We start from the raw sequence: 21,650 nt of genomic DNA on the forward strand, positions 1-21,650 counted from the left end.
TGGAATATATTTGCAAGCACTGATGAGCCAAAGATTCTCTGTTAGTGACCTAGACGTTGGCATTAAGATGATGCATTAAGGCATCATAATGTAGCTATTTCCTGAGGCAGGGGCAGCAGTGTGGGTGATCACTTATGTAGGTAAGGAATAAATAAGTATGATATTTTCACTTGTGTGTTGTATGATAGCAGTGTGTTTCATTTGGCCATGTTCAAATCTACAGCATCTTTTAAAAATCAGGAGAAACTTTTATATGAAGTAAGGTGAAAGGAATTGCCAACAGTACAAAAGTATAGCTTCAGTTTTTGCCGTTGCTGAAGATAATTTGCTGTCTTTTAATGTTTACTAAATTTAGCAGTAATTTATACATGAAATTTAAAACTGTCCATATTTAACAATACAGACTTTTTTTTTTTTTTTTTTTTACTTCCAATGCTGTGTGGTGTGCTTGACCTCTAGCAGAGGTCATTTTGGTTGGTTGTTTTTTTTCCCCCGGTCAGGATCAGCTCTTACCACGTCTCCTGGTTTGATAGAACTAACTTTCTTATTTGTGGACGTAATTGGTACAACAGTATCATTTGCTCGTGGGCCTGGTCGGCTTTCCCTTTGAGACTTTGGCTACTGCCGACGTGGGTCAATGAAGTAGCTCTTACATGTCCCCTAAGTTCAAAGACCAATTCCGCCTCTTGGGGCTGTGTTGACACTGCAGCTCCTAGTTACCCCTGCACAGCCTTCTGACCCCACAGAGACCAAAGACAGGGGTGGGGAGTAAGGGTAGAATTTGCTACATGCATCAGGGCACTGCCTACCAACCCTTAAGCCCTACCGAACATACTGTCTTTAGGCGATGATCAGAGAGGCAGAGCCAGGATCTGAACTCAGTTCTCTCAGTTCTCCCAAATCCACCAACTCTGTGCTAATGAGTAGCACTGATTGAGAATTTGTTATATGCCAGATGTTAATGTAAGCACTTAATACATGAGAACTCGTTTGCTGCTCACAACAACCCTAGGAAGTGCATTTCATTATTATCTCCATTGACAGATGAGAAACTTGAGGCACAGAGAGGTTAACTGACTTGCCCAAGGTAACAGAGTTAAAAAGTGGATAAAGACCCAGGCAGTCTTAGAGCTCCATCTCCCTAAGCAGTTCTCTCCCCTGCCCCCCTCCCCACAGTAAGCTCTGGATACTAAGATTCCACTTCTGACAGCTTATGAAGAGTAAAATGAGTAGCTGAGTGGTAGGTGTAGCCTTCATTCCCACTACCTAACACCTGCATTCCATTGTTCCATGGTGCCCACTGGATGCAACTCGTGGAGCCCCAGAAGTGGTCTCTCAGTTGCCATCATGCAACTGGACTGCAGCTGATAATCATTCCTCTTGGACCTGAAAAAGTTTTGACAGTGGATATTTTATAAATCTAGCAGCAGTGTATAGGTAGTTGAATATTTAATAAAACCCTATTGTGAAGGCTTGTGAATATCAAAGGGAGCCTTTTCTAAGATAATCATCTCGCCTTAATTTCTTCTGATATTAAAAATATGAAATCTGGGCTTCCCTGGTGGCGCAGTGGTTGAGAGTCCGCTTGTTGATGCGGGGGACGCGGGTTCGTGCCCCGGTCCGGGAAGATCCCACATGCTGCGGAGCGGCTGGGCCCGTGAGCCATGGCCACTGAGCCTGCGCGTCCGGAGCCTGTGCTCCGCAACGGGAGAGGCCACGGCAGTGAGAGGCCCGCGTACCGGAAAAAATATATATATATATATATGAAATCTGATTTGTTTAAAGCAAGGTGTAGCTGTCATGGGTCTGGTCGCACTGCGTCTCTGGTGGCAGCTATATGTATTTGTGATCACTGCTTCCTATTTGATGAGAACTCTGAGCAGTTGTTTTTCACGTCATATCATACAGTTTCTTTCCAGAGACTACTGTGGGTGCTACTAAGTCATGTTTCATTTTATTGATAAGTAGTGTTTTATTAATATGTTAGAGATATGAATGTATCAAAATTCGTAACATTTTATAAGCTTCAGATTCATACGCATGTACCCAAGTGTGAGATACCATTTTAGAGCCACTTACTGGAACCACATTATCAGCTATCAGGTTAGAGTTACATTCAGTCCAGTGAACAAGGAGGGACTTGGAAGTAGCCCCTATGGAATTTTCACCTTTTTATTTGTAACTGATTTCTCATTACTAAGTAATTGATGCCAGTTTTCATCAAGAAAGATCCCAAGCTGTTTTCATAAATAAAGCCTACCCTCTGAAAATACTTTCAGTCCTCTAGGAAATGACAAACTGTACTTCCTTATAAATGCTCAGTAATGGCCTACTTACCGTCTATTATGTTGGGTTTCTAAGTGCTATTAGGAGTTTCTTTTACATTCTTTTCATTAAGGTAAAAATGGCCATTAAAACAAGTTTTTAAAGGGTCATTTTAAAATATTTGCCATTTGAAAAATAGAATGAACCCACTCAATGTGTCCCTGAAGTGTTGGACCAAGCTGTGTTGAAGGGGGAAGCTTTTGAGTTGGTGGAATTTTCCTTTTCAAGCCCGGTGCCCCATAAAAGCTTTTCTGTGTTCTTCATCAGGTATGTGGCCAGTTGGATAGACAGAAGGCAGCATCAGTCAGAAAAGGCCAATTTAACGATTCTTTTTGATAAATACATTCCTGCGTGCTTGGATAAGCTGAGAAGAAGCTTTAAAACCATCACTTCAATTCCAGAGAGCAGCCTGGTGCAGGTTTGTCCTGGGTCACACCGTTTCACACTCTAGTCCTGATGTGGTAGTGTGGCTTGATCAAAATAGAAGTTCTTGCTTGTTCAAAAAGATGCAATGGTTTCTGGCATGGTTAGGTTGCTCCAACCCTCCCCCACCCCAGCCCCCGTGTTCCCCAGTGCTTTTTGCAATCGTCTGTCACACGCCTATCACATGCTATGACCATTTGGGTTTGTGGTCTGTTTCTTTCACAAGACTGTGAACCAGAGGACTGAAGCCACCTTTTACCATTTTTATATCTCCAGAGATTTCCATAATGCCAAGCACATAGTAGGTCCCAATACATTATTGAATCATTGCATTCTTCCCAAGTATATTTGCGTGGAATAAGAAGAACAGGATAGTAACAGCCTCATTTATTTTTCTGTTTCCTAAGTAACTGGCCCAGAGAAGGTGCTCAGTGTGTTGTTTTTGAGTACAAAAACATTCATGCAATTAAAGATGTTGGCCGGTGAGTAAGAGAAAGCTTCTGAACTCCGCCTCGTCGGGCACCACCCTGCCAGGCCTCCCACTCTCTCTTCCCTTTCTTTTCTCCCCCTCCCAAAAATAGTCCTCAAGTCAGGTCAGTCTAGTTCATAGTATTTCAGGGTCAGATTTTTTTTTTCTGATCCTCATTGTGAGACAGCTGGTTAGAGTGAAGAGTATATATGATACATTGTCATGGCAGCAAATGAAAATAATTCACAGCACACAGAAATGAAGGTTGTGATCTTAATCTCAGCATGAAGAATAACTATCCCCAGCCTTTACAAGTCTAAAACTTGACAGAAGGTTAACAGTTAGAAACCTTTATTTGTGTCTCTTTAGGAGCAAAATTGGTTTTGAAGTACTTTGTTACCGTGAAGTTACTATGATACAGAATTTGTTTGAAGCTAAATTAGAAATAGTCACAAGCATAATAAGAAGAGAAAGTTCAGGTTTTCGGATAATTCACACACCAATTAAGAAAACGATAGTCTTCAACAGTAATTATCTGAGGTATAATTTATTTCTGAAAGCAGGTCTGAATTTATTCATAATGAATTAATTTTGTGGTTAGCCTAATTAGACGTCCTCTGGTGTAATACTTGCAAAAAAGCAAGTGTCGAGTTCCTTCTCAACTTGACTTGTGTATTTGTGTTTCTCTGTGTTGTGAACTTTTTCATTCAAGAGTAGTGTGAAAATAAGTCAGTAGGAATTAATATGATTTTTGCTCTCACTTCCTCCTTTTGTAGTACTCAGAAATGGCATTTTATCCTTAACTCCTTCTTTGGCTGCTGTTGTATAAAGTCGTCTCTTTGCAGTGATTGCTTATAAGGACAAAATTTGAGACAAAAATGAGCGTACAGGAGAATAGCTTAAGAAGACTACCTTATTTTTATTGAAGTATAGTTGATTTACAATGTTGTGTTATACATACTGGTATACAGAAAACTGATTCAGTTATGTATATATGCACACACATATATACACATATATATGTATGTATATATATTCTTTTTCATATTCTTTTCCACTGTGGTTTATCACAGGATATTGAATATACTTTGTGCTATACAATAGGACCTTGTTGTTTATCCATTCTACATACACTAGTTTGCATCCGCTAATCCCAAACTCCCAATCCATCCCTCCAGCCCCACTTCCCCTTGGCAACCACAAGTCTGTTCTCTATGTCTGTGAGTCTGTCTCTGTTTCATAGATAAGTTCGTTTGTGTTATATTTTAGATTCCACATACAAGTGATATCATGTGATATTTGCCTTTCTCTGTCTGACTTCACTTAGGATGATAATCTCTAGGTCCATCCATGTAGCTGTAAATGGCATTATTTCATTCTTTTTAAAAGGCTACTTTAAGAAATTAATGTACTGTGTTTTCCAGTATATGAAACTTTTTTGCTTTACATTTGGTAAGGTGTTTTAACTCATTCAGAATATGCACCAGGGTATGCGTTTATTAATTGCTGGCACAGAGCTTAAAATGTTTTCCAAGTACTGTGTTTGGGAGAAAACAGAAAAAATCAGGTGAGTTATCAGCAAGTTCAAATCAGTGGATAATGTCATATGCAGACCTTTCAGTCTTTTTCATTTTGATTTTAACAGTTCCTTAGACTCACATGGCTTCTACTCAGGAATAGCAAAGCCTCAGAGTTTTACATTATTTTTCTTGATAACAAATCGGTGAGTTTTATTCCATTAGAAGATTATTTTAAATTGGCAATCACGGCACAATATAAAATAATGGAAATCAAGAGAGACTGAAAAATATAACAGGCGCTCAACTATTTAAATTTTGAAAACATTTCCAAATTATGTCCAGGACCCAGTTTCCATGTTACCATGGATTTTCCCCACCTCTCATGGTTGGGAAGGAGAGGCACACACATGACGTGCTTTGTTATAGCTTCCGTAGCTGTGTGTATGATAGTGATAAAAATCTACTGCTGCCTCCAAAAACTGGGGGAAGGGTATCATGAGTTTTGAGGGTCTATGACAGTACTAAGTCATGAAAACCAGTTTTGTGCTTTAGAGCAGGGGTCCCCAACCCCCGGGCCTCGGACCAGTACTGGCCCCATGGCCTGTTAGGAACAGGGCCACACAGCAGGAGGTGAGCGGCGGGCCAGCGAGGAAGCATCATCTGCCTCTCGCTCCCCGTTGCTCCTCCGCATTGCTCACATTACCTCCTGAACCATCCCCCCACTGCCCCCGCCGTCCTTGGAAAAATTGTCTTCCACGAAACCGGTCTCTGGTGCCAAAAAGTTGGGGACCGCTGCTTTAGAGAACTAGCTCAAAAACATGTTCATTTTGGTTATGATTTCACATGACAGAGGTGTTTGCAGCAGCCATGTTCCCTCATTGCTGACCTGATTGCCCTGGACACGGAGTGTGTTTCAGACCAATAGAGCCGTTTCACCCGGAGGTGAAGAGCAAGTTCCTGAACAGCCTTTCTTCCAGGGTTAACTTTAGTGTCCTGTCTAAAAAATGCCAGAGGCTAAGGCTGTCAGTCCGGCTTTCTAAATTTATGACAACAGGTGGGGGAAACAGCTGCTGAAGTACTAAGGGAAAGTGGGTTATCTAAACGTCCAACCGTGGGAAATGGTTACATAGCCTTTCCATCTAGTGCCTTCATTCCCAGGGATATTGTAGGGCAACACTTAGGGAAAAGGAAAAATGCCTTTAGTTTGTTTTTAAGTGAGAAAGTGGTCTATGGAATATACCCACTATGTGTAGTATGTAGTAGTATGACTCCCTATTTATAAAAAAGACAGCACAGCTATATCCCCATTATTTTTTTCTTTTTGGTTTTATGTATTTCTCTTTATTACAGTGATTGTTGGAGGATTTATGATAATAGGGGTTTTTTTTTAACAGTTTGTTGTTACCTAGAAGATTAGTTTGGTTGATGGTGGCCAAGGATGTCCACTGCTGACTCAGAAACCCAAGGCCGCCATTTTTGTGTCTCACAGGGTAGCAAATCACAGAATCTCTTAAGGGTACAGTGGATTTGTTAATAAGCCCTGTGAACTTACTTCACTGTTTTAAAAAAAGTTTCCCTGAAAGAATGGCTTTTTCTTTTTCTTCAGACTCTTTGCACTCTTTTGGAATGTTTGTTGACTCCTGAAAATGTACCTTCTGACAGCCCGAAGGAAGTTTATGAGATCTATTTTGTCTTTGCTTGTATCTGGGCATTTGGAGGCATTCTACTACAAGATCAGGTATGTGTAGAAATAGTTTATAGAACCAGTTTTATTTGGGGGGAAATATTATTCTGTGTGATCCCTATGGGGTTTTTAAAAATGTGTATTATCATAAATCTATCCTACTTGCCCTATTCTCTCCTAAGCCTGTAACGTTGTCAGCAAGCTCGTTCAGGCTGGTGGTGCTCTCTTTGGCTGATAAGGTCAAATCCATAGCCTTCCATCAGATCTGTCTTCTGAATTCAAGGTTCCATGTCAATACCAGCAGTGTTTCAGTGTGCCTGAGACAGGGTGCTTCATCTGCCCCACCCCCATATTTGCTCTTCCTCTTTCGTCTTTTCCTCAGTGATGCATTTCTCCCAGTTGCTCTAGTTAAAAACCTGGGAGACATCATCTTATTTCTGCATCCCATGGTCATCAGATCCTTTCAGTTAGAAAATAGCTGTCACATCTGTCCCCTCTTCTCTATCCCTACAGCCTTAATTCAGGGGTGTATCATCTTTAGATTGTTGTGGGCTACCACATTGTTTTGGCTTGGACTCCCATAACAAAGTATCATACCCTGGGTGGCTTAAACAACAGAAATTTACTTTCTCTCAGTTCTGGAGGCTGCAAGTCCAAAGTCAAGGTGCCAGCACGGTTGAGTTCTGGCGAGGACCCTCCTCATGCCTTGCAGACGGATACCTTTTTCTGTGTCCTCACATGGCAGAGAGAGAGAAAGATAAAAAGTCTTCTTATGTCTTTTCTTGTAAAGTCGCTAATCTAAACATAATCACCTCCCAAAGGCCCCATCTCCAAATACCATCACATTGGGGATTAAGCCTTCAGCATATGAATTTTGGTGGGGAGATAATTCAGTCCACAGCACATAATAACTTTCAAATTGGTTTCCAGGTCTCTAGTCCTCTTACCCTCTAAGTAGTCTCACACATGATTCCTAGGGTAATTGTTGTGAACCACAGTCAGCCTCAGGCTGGTTCCTTTCCATTGTTCTTTCCTTCAGCCTAAAGTGAAGCTATCATTCCTACACAGCATTGCTAGTACAGTCCGTTTGTGGCCTCTGAGTTCTTCTGGGCAAACACTTGAGATACGAACTTGCATAGATGTGGGCACACACACGTGCGCTCACGCCCACACACGACGCATACCACACACAAACTGCTTAGACTTGCCGAAGTACAAAGGGGGAGTTTTTCACCTTTAGAATTTGCACATCTAATCTCTCCCATGCACCTCTCTGTATAGATTTTTTCATGTAATCTTTACAATAATTCTTCAAGGTATCCTCACTGTGCAGATAAAGTAAAGCTCAGAGAGGCAAAGTAACTTGACTGATGGGAAATGATGACATCAGGATTCCCACTCATGTATCTCTCTCTCCACAAGCCATCCATGGTACACCAGGATCTCTTATGGTCATAGTGCTTCTATGGGTACCTCTGAATCTTTGAATTAAAAATAGATAGCATATGTCTTCCAGGCTTCCCTAAATGTCTCCAGATGTAAACAGGGAATTTAAATTGGAAGGCGTCACAGCCAAGAATGACCCAAATTTGTTGGTTTACTCACTGTAGGTTCTAAAATCCATGGTTGCTATAACCTGAGGGCCAGTTCCTCTTCTTGTTACTAGGTAACCATAAATTATATCTATAAATAAATCTGGCATTCACTTGGCATTCTATATCTTATTCTGACCCTTCTCAGAAGCCACATTTCCTTCAGTAATCTCCAAGTGCTTTCTAAAGAATATAGCCTCTGTTGCCTGAGTGAGAATACTGGGTGACTTCACATGGTTTTTCTCAAAGGCAAAATTTGCATGTGTGGATTTCTCCTTCATGGAGACCACATGCAGACTCTCCCTCTCTCCCCCTCTCCCCTTCTCCCCCAAAACCTCATGGGTTTTGTCTTTTTTCCAGTGTTCTCCAGAAGGGTTTTCCTTTTCCAGGGCCTACAACCAGGTAAAAATCACATGAGTAGGAGGTTGACAGCTGAGATCTTTCTACTCCTGATCATAACAGCTCACCTTCCTCCCAGCTGATCCTCTTTTCATCTTTGCAGTTTCCCAACCTGGCAGCCTTCCAGCCAGTTATTCAAGCCAGCAGCTGGGCATCGCATGGTCCCCTTCCTCTCCCAGACACTCTTTCCCCAATTAATAGTTATCATCATCATCATCATCATCTTTAAACTTTCAAAAAGACTTTAACTGTGAAGCGTTCAAAAGAGAGGCTATGAAGTTGGAAACATGAATGAAGCAGACCCCAGAAAGAGTCTTAGGATAGCCATTTATTCAACAAATTTGGGTGCCTACTGTATGTCAGGGAACGTGCTCAGGGCTCTTAATAGGCTAGCTCGCTGAATCTTCAAAAAAATAAATCCTGTCTATATAGGTACAACTAGTCTTCTTTTACAAAAAAGAAACTGAAACTTAGATAAGTTAGCCTGCTTGGGAACATGGCTAACTAATGTCTGAGGCAAGTTCAAGCTGCAGCAGACTGACTCAGGACCTGTTGCAAACACCTTCCAAAATTGGCCCCCCATCAACCCTCCCTGAGCCTCCTATAAACAGCCGTTATCCTTTCTCACTTGGCTTCTGAAGTAAGCTCCTCACTGGTCTTTCCGCTTCTATACTTGCCCCATAATCCATTATTCACTCAGCAGCCAGAGTGATTTTTTTTTAATGTAAATTGGATTATATGATACACTACTGAGTTTACAACACTTTAATTGCTTGTAAGATAAAACTTTAAAATTTAATACTCTTTACACAGCCTCTGGATCTGGCGCTGCCTCTCTCCCTACTTCTTCCTCTGCTGCTGCCTCCCCTCGCTCCCCTCCAGCTGCACCGGCCAGTTTCTGGAACACAGATTGTTTCGTACCGTAAGATATTTGCACATGCTGACCTCTTCCTGCTTCCTGGAATGGTCTTCTCTCTAATATGTGCCTGTTCTCAGAGATGGCTTCCCTGAACATCCAGTTAAAACAGATTCACCCATTTCTCTCACAACGTCGCCTTTCAAGGCGCCTGTTTATATATTTGTCCTTTTATTGGCTTCACCTCTGCTTGCACCATGCTTCCTCATGGCTTCCCCTTTCTCTTTCCCATAAACTCTATGAGGGCAGAAACCCTGTTTGTTTTCTTCCCCACTATAGAACAAAATGCATTTCAGTGAGAGAATGAATGATTCAAAATTTGTCATCAAAACCACTTTGCTGATGTAGCAGTTAGGTGAAGCCAATTTTGATGTAAAGTAGAAGTCGTATGTATCCTGCCTACAGAGAATGGTGCCAGATAAGGAATACCTTCTGAATGAACTTGATTTCAGACCAACTTCTGTAGGGTGATAAAAAAAATCTCATGACACCAATCTGAACGTAACTGAAATGAACCTAAACTCATTGACATATGAGTGGTGGTGGGTAGGAATATGAGCTCGGCTTGTTTGGAAAGTGATGGAATCAGCTCTCCCTGCTAAGGCTGATCACCCCTCTCAGCCCCGACCACATTCTCCTATCCTCCAGCCATCCTGTCTGTCTCTATTTGTGTGTGTGAGATAGTGTCTTACAAAAAGTGGGCCGTAGTCCACGGACATAAGGACACCAAAGTAAAAGCAAGTTTAAGAATTCTTCTGGAGAAAAATGGGACTTGAAGTCTTAGATAAGTGAGATTGCTGAATGCAATGGACCATGCACAGTGTTCTTAGAGTTCACCAAAACTCACTTTGCCAGCTCATCCTGGGGATGTAAGAGTCTAGGCCAGGTCATCCTGTAGATACAGAAGGGGTTGTTAGTTGCTAGTACGCAGTTGGAATTTCCCCTCCTGCATCTTCCAAACCCTAATCTAGCAGCAAAGGGCTTGTACCTGTCGTCGTATAAAAGCAGGCACCTTCGGGTTTCCCTGGTGGCGCAGTGGTTGAGAGTCCGCCTGCCGATGCAGGGGACACGGGTTCATGCCCCGGTCTGGGAAGATCCCACATGCCACGAAGCGGCTAGCCCCATGAACCATGGCCGCTGAGCCTGCGCATCCGGAGCCTGTGCTCCGCAACGGGAGAGACCACAACAGTGAGAGGCCCGCGTACCGAAAAAAACAACAACAACAACAAAAAAAAAGCACCTTCTAGCAAGGAGAACCTGTTTCCTACGCTGTCATCTTCTCTGGAAGATTCTCTTCTAGGGCAGGGATTTGTGGAGTTTTCAGCTAGACCACTGAGTTGTGCTGTGCTAGAAAACCAAGTCCAAGTTCTTTCCCTCATGGCAGAGCTTCTCAGATTTCCAATTTCAAAGACCAACAACATTTCAATAATGATTTGGAGGAATGAAATAGGGTTACCAACTGTCTGCTTTTCTAAATAAGGGCATTTATTTTTAAATGACCATTTATTATCACCATAGCTTTATAAAGGGAAGGATATTTTAACGCCAAAAGTTCCAGGAAGGCTATAAGCTCAAAGAACAGTATTTAAATCAATAATATTACTAATTTTTTAAAGTATTCCTTTGTTCTTACTTTCCTCATTTTACCCTCAGTTCATGGAGATATTAGTAGAAATCAATACCACCATTTGCTAACCACTGTCTTATAGCATGGTGATTTGCATGATAGCCCATTATTGAATTGAACAACCTCGGGGTCATTGAAGGTTCATCTAAGCTTACCTTGTTCTTTAAGTTAATAATTACTCCAGAAAATTTGTACCTGATGGACATATGGCAATTATAGCTTTCTGCCTTGATGGTATTGTCATTCATTATAGCTTCCTTCTAGTTATTTATTTTTTCTTGGGTCAGTTACTCAATCCCATGTGTAATTATGAGCCTGTACAGTGCAAACACTGTGTGATCAGCCATATTTGCAGGGGCTTTCTGTGTGTTCAAAATTACTTTTAAGTCGGCAATAAGAATTTCTCTTGCTCTCCTTAGGTTTCTGGTTGTCAAGCTGCATTCAGTCAGTGGTGGCATAAAGAGATGAAAGGAGTGAAGTTTCCATCCCAGGGAACAATTTTTGATTATTATCTGGACCACAAAACTAAGAAATTCTTGCCTTGGGCTGATAAAATCCCCCAATTTACTATGGATCCAGAGGCACCTCTGCAGGTAGGTGTGGGGAACACAGTGCTCTTCAAGCCACGTGTGCTGGTTTGAGCCTTTTGTTTGTTTTTGAGCAGTCAGTCTTTTTTTCCCTCCCTGATCAATAAATTACTGTTGGCATGGTCAGCATATAACGTATTTCCTTGGAGAGAAGAATCTCAAGTTATAGGAATGACTAGTGGGATGGTTTCTATATTTCTACAACTTCTTTTTTTAAATTTATTTCAGTTTAATTCTGTGGTAACAGCTTTCTTTAGATTTTCCTAGAAATTGTGTGATTTTATAAAAATCGGAAGCACGCTTCTATTAGTTTAGTGAGTCTTACTTCTGACCCTAATGTGAATTTCTTAAACAGTGCTTTTCACATATAACTTCTTTCCTTTACTCCTCAAGCCATAAAATGAATGTTTGATCTTCTTACTCATATTTTCAAATTCACATGGCAGCTCACAGATCTCAATGAATCTTTATCATCTTTTAACTGTTTATAACTTGTCCTACATTTTTATATATCAAGTTATTCGTTAACCATCTTCTGATTCTGCCTCAGTCTGTTTTGCTTTTCATTATATTTCTTTCTCAGCATCACGTCGTTTTGATTGATTTTGGAGCTTAGTATTTCAAGTAGTGCCGTATGAAATGCATACAGGTGATTTCTACGCTAACCAGGAGGCACGTAGTGTGAAATAAAAGAAAATCCAGTGCGAGTTTCTTGGAGCTACAGTAACCGAGTACCACAAACTAGGTGGCTTCAACAACAGAAGTTTATTGTCTCACAGTTTTGGAGGCTAGAAGTTGAAAATAAAGGTGTTAGCAGGATTGGTTCCTTCTGAGGGCTGTAAGGGAAAATGTCTCCTAGCTTCAGGTGGTTCGCTGAAAATCTTGGTGTTCCTTGCAATGTGGCAACATCCCTCAAATCTTCACATGATGGCATCTTCCCCGTGTGTCTTCTTTGTATTTACATTTCCGTTTTACCAGTCATTTTGAATTAGGGGCCTACTCTGCTTGTATTAGTGTGCTCGGGATACCCTGGCAAACTACCAGAGACTGAGTGGCTTAAACATCAGAAATTAATTTTTCTCTTAGTCTTAGAGGCTAGAAGTCCAAGTTTGAAGTGTTAGTAGATTTGGTTTCTCCTGAGGCCTCTGTCCTTGGCTTGTAGATGGCCACCTCTTGCTGTGTCCTCACATGGTCCTTCCTCTGTATACACACATCCCTGGACACTGTCTTGAAGTGTGTCCAAATTTCTTCTTCCTACAAGAATATCAGTCGGATTGGATCAAGTCCCACTCCCTCAGCCTCATTTAAACTTATCACCTCTTTAAAGGCCTTATCTCCAAATACAGTCATATTCTGTGACACTGGGGTCAGGGCTCCAACATATGAATTTTGGGAGGACACATTTCACCCTATAACCACTTAACCAGGAGGAAACTTATCATTTTACAAACCAGAAATTCAGAGGTAGGAAGGCCTTATGACTTGGTGATATCACCAAGGATTCAGATCTTCTCGCCTTGACACTGGCCTCACTTGAAGACTGGTATCCCTCCTGATCTCAAGATGACTCTAGTGGTCCCAGGAGTTCGAAGGAAACAAGTTAGGGGGAAAGAAGACTTTCTCATATTTTTTATTAAGACTGAAGAAACTTTTTGCAGAAGCCCCAGAGCAGACTGCCCCCTGTATCCAATTCACCAGGGGTCACATGCCACCTCTAACCCAGTCTCAGGCCAGGGTAATGAGGTTAAGCTTTGACAGTCATCACACCATTGCAGGAGTCAGGTTGTGTGGAGGAGGGGCAGAGACTTGAACAAAGTGGGGCTCTGGCAGGAGGGAAGAAGTGGACAGATGGATTCTGGGAGGCAACCAGCAAGGTCTGCTCCATCTGCTTTATAGATTTTGACATCTCTGTTTCCGCTCAGCCTGTCTAGACTTCAGCTACCTACCAGTATTATCTAGGTGGTTGAAAGCTGAGGATTTGTACTTAACCAAAAGAAACACACACACACGTATGTACACACACACACACACACACACACGACCAAAAAAGTGGTATCACAAGGTTGATGCACCTTATCAGTGATGCATTTTATTCAACAGAGAACCTATCAGGACTTCGTAGTCTTACTGTATACACAACTGCACCAAATGTGGCTATTTGATTAAAAACCTCTTAACATGTTAGAGGAGAACCATACTGAGCCAATAATAGTAGCAAATACTAATATGACATTATAATATGTCAGGACCTTTTCTAAGTGCCTTATTTCCATAGATTAACTAATTTAATCCTTATGAAAATTTTCTAAGGCAGGAACTGTTACTAGCCTTTTTACATATGGAGAAATAGAGGTACCAAGACATCAGGTAATGTGTATACAGTCCGTGATCAGCAGAGCATTCTTTGTGGTAGGTAAGACAGGGCGTGGGCTCCCGACAGATTTGAGTTTGAATCTAAGTACTACCACCTATGAGTTTGGCCAAGTTATGAATGTTCTCTAAGCTTTAACTTCATCATCTCTGAAATGGAAATGATAACAAAACTCTCCTCATAGGTTTGTTATGAGTGTCATATGATGTAATGCGTGCAAAGGGCTCAGCATAGAACCTGTCACATACTCAGCTCTCAGTAGGTGTTAATTATGGGTATTAATGTGTGGACCTTATTACAGAGTTTATGTGTTTTTCTTATGAGCAATATAAATCCTGCAAGTAGTTTTTTTAATCCCCTTTTTAATTTGGCCACCAAGAAATGTAAGACATATTCAATTCTCTTTAATCACCACGCAGGCTTCTCTTTCCTGCGTGTCTGTGTCTGCTTCCCCTTTTCCTCATCTTATATATTAGTCTCTGTTCCCTGAGTCTGGCTTTTACTTGTATTCTTCGTTTTATTGTATTCTTGTAAGCCACCTCTAACTTTTTGTGAAACGATGTAGCATCTAAATAAATAGCCAATTTTCAAAACAGAAACATGTTATGAGAATTTTTAACAAAACAATGCACGGTAAGTTTCCACAGTGCTTTGGATTTGTGACTATTTCACTTAATGCCTGTTTCCTCCAAGCTGGTCTCTCCTCGCACTGAACTCCTTTAGCGTGGATTGTGCCTAATCATTTTGAACATTAATCATTAATCTTACTGGGCCCAGGAATTGCTACCAATTTTTGGTTGTTTGTGGCTTGGCTTTTCACATGCTTTATCATCTCCTCAAGAGTGGTGGACAGTTTCTTAAGCATTTACTGCATTCCCTTGTATGTGTAACACAAGGTTAGGCAGAGTGTAGGTATTCCGTGATAGGGAGCCTTCGGTGCTAGCTCTTAACTGGAAAACATAAATCAGTTGCTTCTGCTGTGGCACTTTGATGGCACTACCCAACTGCTCTTCTCAAGCTATGATGTCTGAACTGATCATTCAAAACAAGAAATTAAGTGGAATCTCTCCTACTGGCTGTTTAGAACTAAGAATTCATTTGGTCTCAATTCTAAAATGACTGGGTTGGTTCAGGTACAAAATTTTGGAATGCCTCTCTCTCTGATCTTTCTCTCATTCTATTTTTCTCTCCAGAGAGTTCTGGTTCACACATCAGAGACAACTTGTCTTCAATATTTCACAGAGTTGTTGCTTGAGAAAGGACAGCCGCTGATGCTGGTAGGAAACGCTGGAGTGGGAAAAACAGTCTTTGTAGGTGACATACTAGCAGGTCTCTCCGAGGCTTATATAGTGTCCCATGTGCCTTTCAACTACTACACAACATCGGCAGCTCTGCAGAGTAAGTGTTCCTCCTGTTCATACTTGAGAAACAAGAGATCAGAAACTGTCAAGGGCAGAACATGCAGCCCAAAGAAATGATTACTTTTGCTAGGCTTTAGACATTTTGCTTAGGATGCATTTTTACTTATCACCATTCTGGCTAAATATACTTCGTCTGAATATTGTGATTTTTGGCTTTCCATATCTCTCCTGGCTTTATGTGGGTTACTACTCTATAGAACAGCAAGAATTTACGTCAACAGTGTTCATTGCTTTGCCTCTAAACCATTTGGTTAGCTTTCATCAATTTCACGGAGCCCTAGCAACAGAAGAATATACTCCAGGAAGAGTGCACTGGTTACCTTTTCAAGTAAGGGATTGATTTAGGGGGAAATTCATTCAAACTGTATTGATGAAATGACAGGCCCCAGGTTGTTAGTTAAATTTTAGAAGAGCTATGAGAATAATTTTTAACTGTTGAATACATGTGTCAGCGTAATCAAAGGAACCACATAGATCTGGGGCATTCTGAGTTTGGAAGGGCACATGAAGTAGATGTGTAGAAGTAGAGAAGCACTGATATCGATATAAAGAGCTGATAGTGGTAACTCTGTCACTCTGGCCAGCACAGCAATGGGGCTGTGCTGAATGGGGGCAGCAGAACTCCCTTCTGTCCGCTACTGTAGGAAACCTGTTGCCCTGAACGTGTTTTCTTGTTGTGTGTGTTGTTGCTGTTTTCTCAGCTCTATCAGTAAAGATTAATAACGTATTTTCTTATCACGGACATCAACTCGGCCAAGAACGATTTTTCTGTGATCTCTTTCTTAATCAAGTTTGTCTTCTTCATCGTTGTGACTGGAACAGTTAAAAAGCTGACTCAGAAGTTTTTCATTCATTTCTTTAGCAAATATGTATGATTTATCTACTTTCTCTCCAGACACTGTGTACAATACATGTTTTTCATTTGCAGACACAGAAGAAGGGATCACTTTATCGCTTGTAAATGGAAGACTAGGGCTGCAATTCAGTAGTTGAACAAAGTTCAGCTTGCTAATTCTTGGAAGGGATACAGGCATGAATAGATTTAGACATTGCCTATTAGCATGAGGAATAGAAAGAGGTAGTGTACTCTGAAGAAAGGGTTTCAGACCTTTGAGATGGGGTGGTATGCAGGCAAAAAGGGGACTTAGGATAGAAGAATCAGCTTAAGCAAAGACATGAAAGAGAGGAAATTGTGGGACATATTCAATTAATTGAATCTCTAAGTTGACTGAAGCATAGTGGTCAGGCAGAAGATAGGGCAAAGGCTGGAGTGGCGGGTTGGAGTTCTATTATAGATGGAGTGACCAATTGTCTACTTTGCCAAAGGCTGGGAAGATATGGAACTTGTAGTGCTAAAACTGGGATCATCCCAGGCAACCTGGGATGGTTGGTCACTGTGACTGTGGAGAGAGCTGAGATGCAAGTGGAAGAGAACATATTTCATATGGTAGGAAATGGTGAGCCATTGTTGGGGAGCAAGGAACTGACAAGATGCAGGCTCTGCTTTGGGAGGAGAAGTCTGTGGTGGGAGACCAGTCCCCTTGAGCAGTGTGCTAGCCAAATGAAATGGTGCCCTGGACTAGAGTTGTAGAGGGAAAGGCGAAAAGGAAGAGACATGTACAGGCTGTGGTTGGGCCAATCAGGGACCAGGAGGGAAAGACTAAATTCAGGCTTTGCTTCTGGCTGACTGGGAGATGTGAATTCTATAAACAGGAGCACAGAAGTCTAAAAAGAAGAGATGGGTTGTGAGTGGGGAAGAGGCTTGTTAAATTGAGTTTGGGAACAGGCGTATTTGGTGTTGGCCAAACGTCCAGGTGCCAATGGCTAATAGGAACTGTTGTCCAGCAAGCATTTGGAAATGCACATATGCTGCTTGGAAGAGGGGTTTGTTAATTTATTCATTGTATATTTCTTCATTCATTCCTTTGTTCTTTTAACAGTTACTTATTTGTTGTGGTTGTCATCAGGAATACAGATGAGCATGATATAGTTCCTCGTCCTCAAGCTATTTATAGTCCATTTAGAGAGTCGGCAAGTAATTAGATGCTACATCTCAGATCCACACCGTTCAAGATTTTCTATACTCATGGGTTTCTCTTAAACATACCGACACAAAGTCAGATACGCATGTGAAGAAATGTAATTTGATGTACACACAGGATAATGTCTACATACAGTATCTTCTTGTACTTCTGCACCCTGTGGCCCAAGAAGAGAGGTGTGAGAGATTCTTGAGCTGTCCCTAGGCTCATTTTGATAAAGAAAGACTGATCCACCAGGTTCTGGGTGGACCAGCAGTGGTTCGTGTTTTACAGTAGGTACAGGGAAGGAAGGGGCAAAGGTCAGCAATGGTGTGGTCTCAGATGTGATGGCCAGTGTGACATCACGCTGCAGATACTGACTCTCTAGGAAAGGAGAGTCAAGGTGAGCTCGAGGAGAGTGTGACATAGAAGGTGGTGAACAGAGACATGTTTCTGGGATTAACCTGCAGAGAAATGGTACTTGAAGCCACAGAGTGGGTGAAATGGGGAGAGGATGAGGAAAAACGAGAAAAAAGGACTAAGGTTCTATTTTATATTCATATATAAATATGTTTATATTTTATTATATATAAACAGAAGGTTACACTTTATTTGGTGGACAGAATTATACATTGGTTTCAGATTTACTTGAGAAACCTCTAGAGAAAAAAGCTGGTCGTAACTATGGTCCAGGAGGAAATAAAAAATTGGTTTATTTTATCGACGACATGAATATGCCTGCAGTGGACTTATATGGCACTGTTCAGCCCCACACTCTGATTCGACAGCATATTGATTATGGTCACTGGTAAGCGATTGTCTGTATTGTATTTTTTACCAAAATCTACTTATTATGACTATGGATAAACATTTAAAAATGGAATTAGCGGGGTGGGATAGGGAGGGTGGGAGGGAGACACAAGAGAAGAGGGAGGAGATATGGGGATATATGTATATGTATAGCTGATTCACTTTGCTATACAGCAGCAACTAACACACCATTGTAAAACAATTATACTCCAATAAAGATGTTTTAAAAAAATGGAATTACCCCCGTTTCTTCCTCTTCTGAGGAGCGTTTTCTATGATACGTTTTGGGTTTCACTTTGCATCCCCTGTTGCTCATCTTAAATGGAATAGGTTTGCTTTGAATCTTTGGAGGAAGTGGATTGAAAAGTATCTTAGAGACGTAAACTGTCTAGTTTAAGCGTTAAGCTCCTTAATGCATTAACTCACACTCAATTACTTAGGGGAAGCTTGACATTTTCTGTGGGATGTAACTATCTGGTAATATCTGGGCATTGCAGTCTGCAGTCCCCCAGTCTTGCTGTGGGTGTTTCTAACCAAACTCACATGAGAATCTCTAAGCAGTAATAGTACCTATTGATTCGGCTCCATATGTTGATTCTGGCATCAAAGGAGCCATGTAGTCTTCAGTTTTCTGAGCTTTAGTTTTTATGTCTCTCAGGTAGGCTAACAAGCTCAACGTCACAGAGCGATTGTAAAGATTGAAAGAAACAATTCGTGAAGTCCTTTATGGATTGGTGGGTTTTGTTGTCATTTTGAGCTTTGGGACTTAAGGTTCTGTTTTCTGTCTTGCAGGTATGATAGACAGAAAGTGATGCTTAAAGAAATCCACAGCTGTCAGTATGTTGCCTGCATGAATCCGATGGTGGGCAGTTTCACTGTCAATCCTAGACTACAGGTAGGGTGTTGAATACTGCTCTCCTCCAAAGAGCCCCTGAATATCATACTCACATGTTGTAGATCTTGATTCTTAGTGCTTTGGGGTAAAGATTAGGATGAATGGTTCTACTGGACATTTGGTGAAGCATGGAAACTTATTTTAATTAATAGACTTTTTAGGGCAGTTTCAGGTTTACAGAAAAATGAGCTGAAAGTACGGAGAGTTCCCGTATACTCGCCGTGACCCATTTAAAAACACCTTGCATTAGTGTGCTGCATCTGTTACATCTGATGAGCCAATATTGATAAGTTATTATTAACTGAAGTCTAAAGTTTACATTAGGGTTCATTTTTTGTGTTACACATTCTGTGGGTTTTGGCAAATGTATAATTACAGGTATCTGTCATTAGAGTATCACACAGAGTAGTTTCACTGTCCTAAAAATCTCCTGTACTCCCTCCACCTGTTCAGCCCTCTCCCCCGCAACCCCCTCACCGCCGAATCCCTGGCAACCATTGATCCTTTTCCTGTCTCTATGGTGTTGCCTTTTCCAGAGGGTCGTATAGTTAGAATCATATAGTATGTAGCCTCTTCAGACTGGCTTCTTTCTTTCTTTCTTTTTTTTTTTAAATTTAACATCTTTATTGGAGTATAATTGCTTTACAATGGTGTGTTAGTTTCTGCTGTATAACAAAGTGAATCAGCCATACGTATACATATATCCCCATATCTCTTCCCTCTTGCATCTGCCTCCAACCCTCCCTATCCCACCGCTCTAGGTGGTCACAAAGCACCGAGCTGATCTCCCTGCGCTATGTGGCTGCTTCCCACTGGCTATGTGTTTTACATCCGGTAGTGCATATACGTCAGTGCTACTCTCACTTCGTCCCAGCTTACCCTTACCCCTCCCCGTGTCCTCAAGTCCATTCTCTACGCCTGTCAGACTGGCTTCTTTTACTTAGCCTAAATATGCATTTAAGGTTCCTCCATGTCTTTTCATGTCTTGATAGCTCGTTTCTTTTTATCACTGAATAATACTCATTGTCTGGATGTACCATAGTTTGTTTATCCATTTACTTATTTAAGGTTGCCTTGGTTGTTTCCACATTTTGGCAATTCTGAGGAAAGCTACAGTAAATATTTACGTTCAGGTTTTCTGAGTGCATGTAAGCTTTTAAATAATCATCACCACCACCACCGTACGTACAACAACAGCATACAACAGTCAGTGTTGTTTACTAGTTTATGAGTGGTCCCTTGAAGCTCAGCTGGGTGACTCTGCTGATCTTGGCTGGACTTGTTCACATGTTGGGGAGTTAACTGTCAGCTACTCAGGGTGGCTTTGGCTAGAATGATTGTGATTGGGACAACGTGGCTCTGTGTCACGTGTCTCTCATCCTTTGGCAGGCATGTAGAATTCATTGCAGAGGTAGAGCCTTAAGACAGCAAGTGGAAACACAAGCGTCTGACAGTGACTGGTACCCTGTTACTTCTACCTCCTTCTGTTGCCTTGAACAAGTCTTATGGGAAGTCTGAGAGAGTGGAAGGCACTACCAAGTCACATGGCAATGGGCATGGATAGAGGAAGAGTTGAAAAAATAAGGTTCCCCCCCCTTTTTTTGTAATCTACTGGTCCCATTACATTTTGTATTTTATGCAACTCTTATATTTGTTTTTCTTTTCAGAGACATTTCACAGTGTTTGCATTCAACTTTCCATCCATGGATGCACTAAACACCATCTACAGCCAAATCCTGAATTTCCATTTCCAGCAGCAAGCATTTGGTCCGTCAGTTCTCAGGAGTGGCCCCACTTTGATACAGGCAGCAATCGCATTCCATCAGACCATGACACACAACTTTTTACCCACAGCCATTAAATTCCACTACCTCTTTAATCTGAGAGACCTGTCAAACGTCTTCCAGGTACCTCAGTGGCTCTGTGTTATGTGTCTTGAGTAGAACACTGATTATAGCAATATTAATGGCGTTCATTCATAGAACTTAGTCGAAAACTATGCTACGTACTTGAGCATGTATTCTTTCATTTTCCACCATAAACTTCTCTATGAAGTTAGTATGGCAGGTTTATTAGTCCCATTTTGTCAGTGAGAGTAGTGAGTCCTCTTAGGTTGCTAGAGACTTAGCAACAGAAGCTAAGGTAGAAATCTTAGTTCCCTATTTCATTTATTCCATATAAATATTTGAGTGTTTCTTTCTGTACAAGTAAGAGGGATAATTTTTCATTTTTTAATATGTATGTGATACAGTTTTAAAACATGCGTCAAGAGAAATTATAATTTCTTAAATTCCTAGATTATTTTGGTTTGGCATTGACACTTAACTTGCTTATCTGGTAAAAGGGCAGTATGTATGTATATGATTTAGAAAAGAAGTTCCAAAGAAGGAATTCAAAACTTTAGAATTTTGAAAATATCCAACTTATGTGGCCTACTTGGTAGAGTAAAAGCAGTTGAAGAGTTATTTATGGCTCAAAGTTCTTTTGTGACAGAAGTAGTAAACTGATTGAATATGAAAACTTTATGAGACTTCTTTATATTTGGTGATTTTTGTTTCTTTATACTTTTATAGCCCTCCTTTCTAAATCA

The 21,650-nt window shown here is 41.0% G+C and overlaps 1 protein-coding gene across 1 annotated transcript in view; it reads left to right on the forward strand.

Annotated features, from left to right (window-relative positions):
• Positions 1-21,650, forward strand: part of DNAH11 (dynein axonemal heavy chain 11) — a 315,096-nt gene that overhangs the window by 159,128 nt on the left and 134,318 nt on the right. The window contains 7 exon segments of the mRNA XM_060305020.1: positions 2,593-2,743; positions 6,344-6,475; positions 11,375-11,552; positions 15,111-15,311; positions 17,998-18,163; positions 18,958-19,060; positions 20,728-20,967. Of these exon segments, the coding sequence (XP_060161003.1) occupies positions 2,593-2,743; positions 6,344-6,475; positions 11,375-11,552; positions 15,111-15,311; positions 17,998-18,163; positions 18,958-19,060; positions 20,728-20,967 (1,171 nt within the window).

Source organism: Globicephala melas, chromosome 9 (assembly GCF_963455315.2).
Source record: "Globicephala melas chromosome 9, mGloMel1.2, whole genome shotgun sequence".
Taxonomy (NCBI): domain Eukaryota; kingdom Metazoa; phylum Chordata; class Mammalia; order Artiodactyla; family Delphinidae; genus Globicephala; species Globicephala melas.